This window comes from Physella acuta, unplaced genomic scaffold, assembly GCF_028476545.2.
Source record: "Physella acuta isolate Inbredline_101_S28 unplaced genomic scaffold, ASM2847654v3 ptg000401l, whole genome shotgun sequence".
NCBI classification, from domain to species: domain Eukaryota; kingdom Metazoa; phylum Mollusca; class Gastropoda; family Physidae; genus Physella; species Physella acuta.
Genome location: NW_026731920.1, coordinates 200,094 through 213,508, shown reverse-complemented (window position 1 = coordinate 213,508; position 13,415 = coordinate 200,094). Strand labels below are relative to the sequence as shown.

At 28.8% G+C, this 13,415-nt stretch overlaps 1 protein-coding gene across 1 annotated transcript in view; it reads right to left on the bottom strand.

Moving 5' to 3' along the window:
* Positions 1-256: 256 nt before the first annotated feature.
* LOC131942326 (uncharacterized) overlaps positions 257-13,415 on the bottom strand; it is a 51,734-nt gene continuing 38,575 nt past the window's right edge. The window contains exons 57-83 of the mRNA XM_059302138.1: positions 12,653-12,819; positions 12,093-12,260; positions 11,849-11,968; positions 11,599-11,727; positions 11,337-11,450; positions 11,002-11,121; positions 10,612-10,863; positions 9,322-9,438; positions 9,075-9,203; positions 8,719-8,847; positions 8,380-8,499; positions 7,721-7,972; positions 7,464-7,577; positions 7,066-7,194; positions 6,741-6,863; positions 6,508-6,627; positions 5,765-6,028; positions 5,091-5,351; positions 3,810-3,922; positions 3,399-3,463; positions 3,097-3,263; positions 2,677-2,787; positions 2,444-2,585; positions 1,706-1,884; positions 956-1,026; positions 752-805; positions 257-657 (exon numbers count right to left, since the gene is read on the bottom strand). Of these exons, the coding sequence (XP_059158121.1) occupies positions 625-657; positions 752-805; positions 956-1,026; positions 1,706-1,884; positions 2,444-2,585; positions 2,677-2,787; positions 3,097-3,263; positions 3,399-3,463; positions 3,810-3,922; positions 5,091-5,351; positions 5,765-6,028; positions 6,508-6,627; positions 6,741-6,863; positions 7,066-7,194; positions 7,464-7,577; positions 7,721-7,972; positions 8,380-8,499; positions 8,719-8,847; positions 9,075-9,203; positions 9,322-9,438; positions 10,612-10,863; positions 11,002-11,121; positions 11,337-11,450; positions 11,599-11,727; positions 11,849-11,968; positions 12,093-12,260; positions 12,653-12,819 (3,763 nt within the window). The 3' untranslated portion in view covers positions 257-624. The remainder of the gene's footprint in view (positions 658-751; positions 806-955; positions 1,027-1,705; positions 1,885-2,443; positions 2,586-2,676; positions 2,788-3,096; positions 3,264-3,398; positions 3,464-3,809; positions 3,923-5,090; positions 5,352-5,764; positions 6,029-6,507; positions 6,628-6,740; positions 6,864-7,065; positions 7,195-7,463; positions 7,578-7,720; positions 7,973-8,379; positions 8,500-8,718; positions 8,848-9,074; positions 9,204-9,321; positions 9,439-10,611; positions 10,864-11,001; positions 11,122-11,336; positions 11,451-11,598; positions 11,728-11,848; positions 11,969-12,092; positions 12,261-12,652; positions 12,820-13,415) is intronic.

Below are 13,415 nucleotides of genomic sequence, written 5' to 3'. Positions count from 1 at the left end.
AATCTTTTTTTAGAAAACAATATTCCTTGTTTTTCTTAGTGTTTATGGTCATAAAATATAGATGAGTTGTGTTGGATGCACAACAAAATACTTTAATATTTAATATGTCAGGGACAAAATATTTCATAGGCAAAGTATATAGCGAAGCAAACATCTAAGAACAATTATATCTCTAGACAACGTATCTTTAAGTTACTACATTCGTTGTGTAATTAATAATAAATTTTAATAGTTATTTTTTGCAAAACTGCTGATAAAAAGTTAGTGAAGTAATCTTTATTTATTTATTTGATGTAGGCTGTAAGCCACTCACTACATACATATTCATAAACATATTTTGCTCCCATATAATGGACTTAAACACCAATTCATTATTTACAAATATTAGTTACAATACATTTATAATATAATTTGCATAATATATTATGCTGTCTATAAATGTATCAAAAATAAATTAACCAGTTAACAAATGAAACGTACAATGGAAAATTGCAAATCAAAATATTGAATTTTAAATTACACTGCATTTAAAACATAGAAACATAAATAGGGTACATGTTTAGATATATCTAAAATTATATAGTTTTTGTTAAAATTAAATATGACAAGGATAGTTGATGGTGATTATTCATTTTTTTTTCCAGAAGTAGAATCAATCTGAAATTTAAATAAGAAGCAATATAAACCCTTTGTATATTCAATTTCATCACTATCATTATTGTACTTGTTTTAAATGATAACGATTACTTACTGCAGCAAATGCACGATTGGGATCTTTTTCAAAAGTAGGTCTTTTCAATGCAAACTAAATGCAGAAAAAACATCATATACATAACAATAGCTTATTCACCCCAAACGATACTATTCATTTTTGTTTAAATTGTATTGAAATAATTGTATAGCTATTTTCTTCACTATAAAGTAATTTCTAAATGTGTATCTTTTTTATATTTACCCCAGTGTTGCTCTCTAATAAAGGAATAATTTTTGTCCAAGAGAAGTTTGAAGCCTCTTTTGCATTGGAATCTGAGAAAATAAAAAATAATATAATCAATTACATTAATAAAAAAAGTAATTGACAACATATGACATTAGTGCCATGTATTCCCATGTGTATAATAATGTCTCATTTTCATATTGTTTTAATTATTGGCTTTTTAAGTATTAAAATGTATTGAGAAAATACTCTTTTAAAATTAGATTTGTATTACTTTTCTGCTTTTCTGTGAAACTACACATCAATGTTAGATTTGGGCAAAGGTGGGACACTGTGCATAGTTGAACTTCTTTACTACAATTCTTATCAATAGTTATTTAATGCAAAGTCATGGTCAGAGTTTCTTCCAGGGAGAGCCCCCCCCCCCCCCCGCCCCACATGAACGAGATGGATTTTATATAGTAAACATACATTTTTACTAGTGTCTGCCGCCCCCCCCCCCCCCCAAAATTTGTAGACCGCCCCCCCCCCCCCCCTAAAATTTCAAGTGCCCCCCCCCCCCCCCAGAGAAAAAAGTCTGGAAGAAACACTGGTAATGGTTTGTATTTGTCACAATATCAATAGAACTGTTATAGTAATTGGCTGATATTTATAGAAACTGATTACAAACATCAGAACCATGGATTTATTGCAATCAACGAAACAATGTAATTAATTAACCTTTTGTTTGTTCTTGTCATTAAATACAGTATATTTATTCTATTTTACCTCTGTTCATTTGCTCCATATTATTTTCACTATTAAAATCTTCAGCAAGCTCGGAAGCTTGTGATAAATGTAAAAATCTGTTGTATTCCATTTCCTCTGAGGTTGCATGCATGCCAGGTATTTTCATTTCCATTTTTTTTCTAGTAGCAAATTGTGTAGCAAATATGCTTGCAGAAGCACTAAAATAGTACAATGGTAATTATTTTAATTGAACAATAGAAAATCATCTTGAGGCCAAATTACTACAAAATTATTATTTTTTATAATTGTTATGATTGTTAATTGAATTTTGATAAAATATCAATCTATAGATTTTTTAATTTTGCTTTTTAGTAACAGGCATTTAAATATGTTCAATGTCATTACTTTTATGGATTATATTGCACCTATTCCCTTTACAATTTTCTTAAATTAGATATATATTTTATCAAAATAACAATCAAATAATATATATCTTATCAAATAACAATCGTAACAATTATAAAAAAAAATTAAACATGGGTTTATCTGTTTAAAGCTCATTTAAAAGTAGTAAATTTTAGAAAACATTTTTAGACAGATTACCATTGTTGCTTATTTATTAAATTTACTATTTTGAAATCACTTAATAAATATATTCAATTTATTGCATGAAATAGAAAAGAATTTTCTTTATGTATTATAAGAAGCAAAAAAATTTATATTTTCTGCTTATAATATCTTTCAAGAATACAACATTTAATAAATACTATAACTTACTGGTCAAAATCCCTACTTAAAGTGTCTCTAGGTATTGATACCCTCTTGTAGTGACATAATAAAATTATCACTATTGTCACTGCAATCAGTATGAAAAGTCCAATGCCCACAGAAAGACCTATAATCAGATTTGTATTTCCTTCTGAAACAAAAGCAAATCAAATTATACACAATTTGACTGTTAAGCCTTTATTCTAAGTTATCAGTTGTCTATTTGAATTGTTCAACATTACCTGCAGACTGTGGTATGCATGCAGATATAGTCTGGTTATTATCTCCACAATTTTCATTAGGTGAACAAGAGGCTTTCAAATTTGTAAACAAATCACAAAGGTTTCCTGGAACTGAAAATGTGTTTCCTGATTAGTATTATTGTATTATTCTGGGGTAGAAACAGTGTAAGCATATTTTACTATCAGATGTAAGGTATGTTTTTTTTAATTATCTTCTAAGTTTACATAAAAACAAATGGTTATATATTTTCACAAAAAAATAATACAGATTTTTTAAATTATTTAACCCAAAATTTAACCCAAAGCTAAGCTCAGCATTTATTGTTTTGAATAACAATTTGAGAATATTGTCACCCCTATCATTTTTTTTCACACAATAACATAGCAATTGTTATTTGCTGCAAGGGATTTTAAACTTACTTGATCTATTTTGAACAAGGACATCCATTACTTCTACAACATTTGAACCAATGGTAAGATTTGGGCTTTTTAGCAGGTTTTCAGTAAACTTGTATGCAAAAACATCTGGGTTGTTTGTGTATGCTAAATCTACCACAATGGCTGTGTGGACAATTACTGAACCTTCACTGTAAAAACATCATGTTAAAATATAAAAATACATGAATTATGATCAATAAGGTAGACATTGTGATAATGAGCTTATCAGAAATCATATTATATTTTATTAACTAAAATGAAGATTACACAGCTAAGCTACTTACGTAAATTTAGTAACCTCAAAAGGAAGCATTCCTTTCCCAAGTTTATCTGAACCTAATTTGTTCAACTGAAAAGAAGAAAAGATTAATAATAAACGTATATCTCTTTATTAAATGTGAGTTGATTTTTTTAATAGTCTAACAAAGCCATAACACAAAATATAATGCATTTCAGTAAATGTATTTTTGTTCTTTTATTATAGTTTAGTGCTTTGATAATATGCTGGTCAGTACGGTTATTAAAGCCAAACTTTAACATGCATAAATGTTTTATTTCAGCATTCAATAAGACATTTGTAATAAATAAAATATTATTATTAATGGAATAGTGTGGACAGATCTAGTTAGACATGAGTCAGGTACCACAACATTCTTTTTTACAATTTTAATAAATACACTTGATAATACACTTACACTGTCTTCAACTTCTTTTTTGAGTGAAATAAATTGCTTTGTATTGTAAATGTAAATGTTTGGATCAGCTTTCATATTCAGTTTGATTTGTAAGGAATAACTTCTTGAATTATCTGAAATAAAAGACAATATCAGCTTACACATTATAATATGTATAGGTAATATTTAGTGTTTTATACATTTAGAAATATTTAGCCTATAGGCCTATATATAAAAACAACATTTATATCTTATAGTGTTTTGGTTAAGGATTAAAGATTGATGTTTTAATTATCTAATTATAAAAAATAGATAATTGCTTTAGTGTGGCTACATTATAGCTAAAATAAAAAAGTTTCAACATCCATGATACGTCCCCAATTCCAACCAACACTGATGGGTAAATGATTCACATTTGGTAAAGTAAAGACATTGAGCCGAGGTCACTGAAACATGTGAACTCTACTTAATATGCCCCATTTACTGAAATGGGTACTTTAGTATTGTATATATATGCATGCTAATATAACTGGATTATACTTCTTTCTTCTTCTTCTTCGTTCTTAATTTTTAGTGTTGGGAGGGATCGTGCCTTATCTGCCAGAGGGTTTGAACTCGAGACTTTTTTTTTCAAATTTATCAACCATGAGCTTTGCCGACTTGACCATGCTTCCATCACAATTAAGGATACGTGTCAACTGGTTATGCGCCATTGAGGCCATTGACTCCGATTTCAGCCTGCTTTTCTTTTTGGATTTGCTTCAATGGCCTTTGTCCAACCAAGATAAAACTACAAGGCAGCAGTTGTTTGATTTTGGAGTTGTCTCTCCTAGACGAGTGGCTGTCCCCAGATAACAAGCCTCATCTGCCAGAGGGTTCGAACTCGAGACTTTTTGGTTTAGCAATTGATTATACTGAATTTATTCAAGAATTTATTTATTTTATGGGACAATATTTTTTTCAAATTTAACTTACTAGGAACCAAGCCATTATTAAATGTTAAAAATTTAAAAATGTAAGAATTTAACATAGAATTTACTAGACCTTGAAAGCAAGCACGGCAACCAAACAGATTAATTTAACCTAATTTTTTAATTGTCTGAAAGATAACTTTATTTTTTCTAAACAATGTGCTAAAATTAACTGTAGCAGATTTAATGTAACAGATTGTATTTTATGCAAACTATACTTGCTCTTCTTTGTTCTTAATTTTCATTTCTTTCTCCTTACATTCATTTTATGTAAATTGATAGAAAATAGTGATTTCGATAATGATGCATGTAAAATAACTAGCCTACTTACCTTGGCAGTTGGACCCATCAATTCTCTTATACCCTGGATCACATCTACACTCTGCAGATCCATTCAAATTAATACAGCTCTCATGTATATCTGGGCAGTAGCTGGTGTTCAAACACTCGTCTGTATATGTTTCACAGTTAGAGCCAGTCCAACCTGGTTTACATGTGCAAGTTCCATTGACAGCATTGCAGTCATTGCTGTTGTCTTTTACACATGTACAAGTCTTCTTACAGTCCTGGCCATAGAGGTTCGCATCACAGGCTATAAATACATGTTTAGAATGTATAACCTATTTCTAGATGAGAATCATTTTTTTAAAAGACACTTATTCACATAATTCTAATTTTATAAATTCTAATATTAAGCCTAATTTCTAATAACTGGTACATAAAGATGGCTGCAAATTAAATATTATATTGTTTCAATTACTATCCTTTTCATATAGGCCTACTTCTATCTATTTTTTATTATTTTCATTATGGGAGAATTATTTAATTTTTTTTTTTTTTACTTTTCAAGAGTAGCTTTAGAATACATTATTTTTATATAAAGTGTAACGCATGTTTTAATAAATTGCTTTTCATTAAAAGAACAAATAATCTTAAATTATAAAAGATTAATTTTGTCAAAATCATTCATGTCATATAAAATTGTTTTTTCCAAAATAAACTTACAAATACAGCCACCATTGGATCTGTAAAACCCTATATTACAAACACATCTGTAAGAGCCAGGGGAGTTAATGCAGTCTGCATTATCTAGACATAGATTCTTAGTCTGGTTGCATTCATTAATATCAGTGCTGCAATCAGCACCAGTCCAACCAGTTAAACAATCACAGGTTCCATTCTCAGCAGAGCAGATTTGAGGTGTGGTGTTGGTTGTGTTACAGGAACAGTATTCAGCACAGTCATAGCCATAATATCCATGTTGACAAGCTTTGTGATTACAAAAGTATCAGATAAATCTATAGAATTTCTTTTTTATATAATATGTTTATTTGTAATAGAATATAATAGTAAGAATATATTTACTTATAATCAGCTAGTTTATTTTATTAGTAAATTGTCTTTTAATTAGTAAACAGTTTACAATTTTAGCAGTATAATATTTAGAGCAGATTTAGCTTAAGATTTAGGATGAGACTAATGTATATATATATAAAGGATGAGGATACAGTAACTATCTTGAGTTTTAAAAGTATTTTTACTTGTGCTTGCTTTGCCAATATACAATCTACATTTAAAATATTTAAATTTAATGAATCAATGAGTGTTATCCATTATTACATGAGCTTAAATTTATCATTTGGAATTGTTATTTAAACAGCACTAGTTCTCGGGTTATAGCATGTTTTCTAACTTTCAGATAAAATATAGTGGTTTTTATTAAATAAAAGCAAAATTTAACAACACACCTGTACATGAAGTTTTATCATCCAGCAGCTTCATACCATTGCTGCATGAACATGAGAATGTCCCATTACTGTTACTACAGAAGCCATTGACACAAGGATTGTAATCACATTCATTGATATCTGAAAAACAAAATAACACAATAAATTATTGCTATAGTAATGGAATTATCTAATTTTATATATTAAAATAATATGCTCATAAAATGTCTTAAATATTTTTTTTAAAAACTTACCAACACATATGTCGTTTATCAGTTTATATCCTAAATAACAAGAGCAGATTTGTGATTTATTCATTAGAACACACAATTGGTTACATTTGCTTTCTGTGGGACAAACTTGACTGATGTTGCTCACTGAAATAGTTTATTTCACATATTTTTAAAATATATTTAAATTCTGAAAACTTGCATAGAAAGTTTAAACTTGTATATTTTAACTGGTATTTAATGAAAAAGGAACTTACGATTTAAAAAAATCTTTTAGATCTTATTTAAACTAGCTAAAGCTTAATGTTTATCAAGTATCAATTGTCTTCAATCAACAATTTTTACATACAAAAACATGTATTTCGTGTGGTGACATTTAGCTCATATCCCTCAATACATTCACAAGCAAAACCTCCTTCTGTGTTACGACATAGCTGATCACAGCTGTTTAGCCCTTTTATGGCACATTCATCTTTGTCTATTATTAATAAATAAATTATGAAATTATTAATATTTTTAAAATGCATAAAAATGCTTTTAAAATATTTAATATTAGACTGCTTTAAATGTGTAAATTTTTATAAAAATGATTACTTTTCCTGAGTTTATCAAAGTTTTTATATGTGTTAATCAAAAATTCCAACTTTGTTTACCAGGTCTGAATTTATTTCAATAACTTTAGAAATTGATATATATATATTCTCATACAGAAAAAGTGCAACTAATCCAATTAAGTTTACTCTTTACCATAGCATTTTGTTCCATTGTAAACAAATCCTTGAGAATAACAAGAGCACTGGAAGCTGCCTTGTGTGTTGGTGCATATCTGGTCACATGGGGAACTCAAACATTCATCCAGGTCTAACATTAAAGCAACATAGAATCATTTGTTTAAACAACATATTTGTAAACAAATAATATTCAAAGAAACAACTAAATAAGTTAAATACTTTTCATTACAAATAGTAAACTTAGATGGTCATTATAAAAAAAAAATTACATACCTTTACATGTATTGTTTTCAAAAGAATATCCCTGCTTACACTGACAATAAAAAGAGCCAAATGTGTTGACACAACTTGTTTCAGGACATGGTGGTACAAGACTTGAGCATTCATCAATATCATCCTGGCACCAAGTTCCTGCCCAGCCAGCTTTACACTGACATCCTTGTGTGGGGTCACATCTTGATGTACCTCTTGGGCTGCAGTTACATTCTGTGGCACAGTTCTCTCCCCAGTGATAGGCATCACATTCTAAAAATAAGTTTAAGCATCTCAATTTTTAAATTGCAAGTTTAATAAAAATAGTACAATATTTTTAGAAAAGAATTAACACAAACATGTAATTTTCAAGAAGAACTGTTTTGGTAATATGGTTTAGCAATATGTATAATAAGAATTTCGAATTTTACAAATATGTACAGATATACATATATATATATATATATATATATATATATATATATATATATATATATATATATATATATATATATATATATATATATATATATATATATATATGTACATATATATGTACATATATATATATATATGTACATATATATATATATATATATATATATATATATATATATATATATATATATATATATATATATATATATATATATATATATATATATATATATATATATTACCTTGACACGTTTTCTTATCATTCTGTAGTTTAGATCCAACTGGACAAGAACAATTATATGACCCTGGAGTGTTAACACAGCTACCATTGCATGGTTTCAGTGTTGCGCATTCATCAATATCTTTATTAGAACAAAACAAATAAAAAACATTTACTTGGATGCTCTTTAATGTGATTTTTACTACTAAAGCAGAAGACATACAACTTTAATAAAGAGTAAAAGAATGAGTAATTTTATTAACTGCTGTAATACATATATATATATATATATATATATATATATATATATATATATATATATATATATATATATATATATATACAAGACACTATGGCTTACCCTGACAATCAAGCACGTTATTACTCAGCGTGTAATTGTAACCTATTGCACAAAAACACTGTGCTTTTTCATTAGCTACAGTACATCCTTGACTACAGTTCAGGTAAAAGTTTTCACATGGATCAACTTCTACAATATCAATTAAATAGTACACAATGTTAAAGCTTATAGTAATAAATTCCCTTTGAGATATTTTAAAACTATTTTCACATATATTTTATTATTGAAGGCAGTATAAATTTGAAACATAAAAATTCACTTAAGTTATGGTTGGCTGCAGCAGCTATATGAAATTGGTATTATTTGGTATTATAATCGTGAACATAATTTTAAAGGAAATGAATGCAGTAACATACTATCTTTTTCACAAGTCTTCCTGTCATCTTTTAACCTGTAGCCTGGATAACAATCACAGTTGCTACTTCCTGGGACATTGATACATATTTGTTGACAGCCAGATTTGTCAATCTCACATTCATCAATATCTGTTTGGTGGGAAGAAAACTGTTCTTGTTAGTTAAATATTAATTTAATTAAAATGATTTATTAATTCCAAATCAGGTTAACATACTAGAGAAACAATGCATAAAGACTTGAAGTTACCTTTACAAGTGCCATTAGGAAGCTTTAAAAATCCACCTCTACACTCACAAATAAATGACCCTGGTGTATCAATGCATGTTTGAGGACAAATGTTTCTTGTTTCGCACTCGTTAATATCTGGTTGGTTAAAAAGTAAGTCTTTTTATGTTTTTGATCAACAAATACTGAAGCAGGTGTTTCTTTATTTATATTCATTAATATCCAGTAAAAATGTAAGCCATTTAATAGTTTTAATCAACTATTTTTAAAACAGCAAGTGCTATAAACAAGCATATTAATAAAATATACCAAACCAAGTGTCAAGTTTAAAAGTTTTGTTTTCAGTACAAATGATGTACAAATTCATTAGCATAGATTATGTAATGCAATTGAAGAGTAGCGAAAGATAAGCTTAATTGAGACACACATTGCACAGTTTAAAATGTATTTTATTTTAATGGGGTCGTCCATAAATGATGTCACACTCGCAGGGGGAGGGGGTCTGTAATTTTGTGACAGTGTGTGATGAGGGGGAGGGGTGGTTCAGATGGTGTGATGTCACTTTTCTGCATTATAAAAAAGCAATGTTAGAAAAAGAGTTTTAGCCGCTATTTTGCATTTTAGAAAACAGTTTAATAAATTGTGATAGGAATTGATCAAAATACTCTATGTTGACAGAGATCTCACAAGGTTTTGGTAAAATATCGATGTTTTAAGAAAAATTCAACAGCTATTTTGAGGGGGTTGTAAGATGAGTTGTGATGCCATTTTAGGGGGGGTATCTGGCTTTTTGTGATGATGTGTGATAGAGGGGAGGGGGGTAAAAATCTTCAAAAAAAGCATGACGTCATTTATGGATGACCTCAATGTATGCTTCATTTAATTTTATTTCATTTAATTGCTTAAAGAATAAAGGTACTTTGAAAGTAGAATAAAACAGCATATAAAATTATAACTGTAGCGTAATTAGCATCAGTGTTTCTTACAGGTATCTCTTTGGGGGGGGGTGCACAGCCCTGAAGTAAGTCTACCATCCCCCCAAACAAAATGGAATTGATATAGAAAATATATACTTTTAACAATGTCCCCCCACACACACCCCCGCCCCCCCCCCCCCCCCCCACCCCCGAGCAAAAGGTCTGGAAGACACACTGGGTAGCATGGTAGAAAAGTATACAACATTCTATTTTCCTTCTGATTTAAATATACATGAAAGTCATTTGACTCTATGTTTTAAGCAGTTTATTGGAAATTCAATATTTAAATATTTAAATAGAATATCAAAATATTAGAACAAAAAATTATACGTACTAAAGCATGTTCCATTGATATCTTCAAAACCCACAGGACAATCACAAGTATAAGAGCCTTCTGTATTAGTACATTTATGATCCACAGGACAGACACCAGGTTTTAAAGCACATTCATCCACATCTATTTCACATGTTTCTCCTTTCCAATTGCTTCGACAGATACAGCCTTTAACATTGTCACATCTCACAGCTCGCCCTTTACACTGGCATCTGGAGTTGCAGTTATAACCATAGGCATTGCCTTGACATGCTGGGAATATAAATTTTAAAGACTAAAGTTACCTTTTATAGTTAAGAGTTATGTAAATTTAAAAAAGTGTATGCTAAAAAGCATGCTCCTTCAGAAATACTTTTAAATAACGTAAAACTAAGTACAGCAATCACATACCATCACAAGAACGAAGATCATTTTTGTTGAGGGTGTATCCATTGAAACATGAACATATGAAGCTTCCATTTGTGTTGAAACATAATTGTGAGCAGATTTTATCTTTGCATTCATCTATGTCTGTTGACAAATTAGTAAAATATACATAAAACTGAATATACCAAGTTATTTTCTATAATAATACTCATTAAACTAGAAAAATGTTAAATTTATAACATGAAATGTCCATTTGTATCAATTATAATTAGTCTATTAAAATTAGCATTTAGTAAATGTTAATTTGGAAATTTAGATTATGTGTAAATATTTTCATGCTCTAAAGTTGATAACAATACCTTCACATGTGCCATTTGCATTTAATTTGTATCCAGATTTACAAAAGCACTCAGCTCCATTAGATCCATTGCGACACATGTATTCACAGGTTTTATTTACAAGTTTGCAAGGATCTGAAATATTTTAAAAAAGCAGTTTGCATTCAATATTCAAAATATAACACTGCCCTATTCAATTTATAACTTTATTTTATGTATATAATAATATCACAAAATTTTTTTCACAAATAAATAAACTTTATTATGATTAAAAAAAAATGACCTGTTACAGTTTGTTCACATTTTCCATTTCTTCTAGAAAACCCATTAAAACAACCACAATCAAAACTTCCAACATTGTTACTGCAGATTTGATCACAATTATCTAATTTTTCTGAACATTCATTTATATCTGATGAGAAATGTAAAAGTTAATGTTCAAAACTGTAAATTTAATATTGTAATATTTATATTAGGCCAAATAAATCAATTTTTGGAATAATTTTATCAGAAAATTGCTAAAACATATTTACCATTACAATTCAGCTTTCCTGACTTTCTAAAACCTTCAGGGCAGTTGCAAATAAAGCTACCATATGTATTCTCACATAGAGCGTTTGTACCACATGGCTTTGTTTTACACTCATCAACATCTTTTACAGGAAAATAAGTAATTAAACGATAAGATAACATATATTTTGATATATCATATAAATACATTTAATAAATTCATATTCAATTTTTAAAGTTCATAAATTGTATTCAAAGCAAACCAACCTTCACACTTGGTTTTATTTAAATTAAGTTTATATCCATCAGGACAATTTGTACATGTGTATGATAAACCAGTGACTTGTTCTTCTGAAGCTGGTATGTCTACACAACCTGTCAAGCTGGGGCAAGGGTTGTTAGCACAGCCATCATTGTCTGTTTCACAATCTGTACCTTCAATTACATCATTCAAGACAAATATTTTTAATATTCCCTTAATACTTTTAATTATTGGGGTTCTGTTTGTAAACTTTGACCAGGATCTGAAGAAAACTAGTGAAACAAAAACAAATTAGTGAGGTTCATTATAAAAATGTAGAGAACCCTTTCAAACTTTGTGGTATGGTTGAGTTCATGTTTCAGTGACCTCAGCATATGAAGAGATAATTTGGTCTTTACTTTCCGAAATGTGAGTCTGGTACCCTTCAGAGATGGGTGGAAAGAAATCTTGTAAGGACAAGCCAGGAATCCAAACTAAAGACTTTTGGGTTGGCAGGAGTATGCCTTATTTATTTGAAAAAAAATTGTCTTACATGATGTTTGTAGTATTGCCAAATAAACCATACCTGCATATCCAATTTTACATATGCAGGTCTCCAAGAAATAATAAGGGTTTTGTGTGGCAATAAGCAGTGTTTCATCACAAGATCCATGGTTGCTGCAGCTGCTACATACAGACATATTCACAGCTTCAGTGGAAGAGTAGAGTGAATTTGGATCTTTTGCTGATGCTCTATTTTTGCATGAAAAGGTAGACAAATTTAACCAGATTATGGACACGGACACACAAATATTTATATATGCATATATAAGTATATATATGTATATATATATATATATATATATATATATATATATATATATATATATATATATATATATATATATATATATATATATATATATATTTATATATATATATATATATATGTATATATATATGTATATATATGTATATATATATATATATGCAGAGAGAGAGAGAGAGAGAGAGAGAGAGAGAGAGAGAGAGAGAGAGAGAGAGAGAGAGAGAGAGAGAGACTAAGCAAATTGAGATATATATCTCCAAACACATTCTCATTCATATATTAATTCTGGGTAGATATCTTTTTGAGATAGGTGATTTGGAAAAATATGGAGTATCAAGAATGTTATGTCTTTCATTACGTTTTTTCATCATTTTGTGAATTCAGTATAAGTGATTTCCTCTTAAATGATTTGATGATAAATGGTATTTTAAAAACACATTATACAAGTTTGCAATATTTCTATATAATAAATATATACATATAACAATTAAATAGATCATTATGCATTTTATCAGTTTAC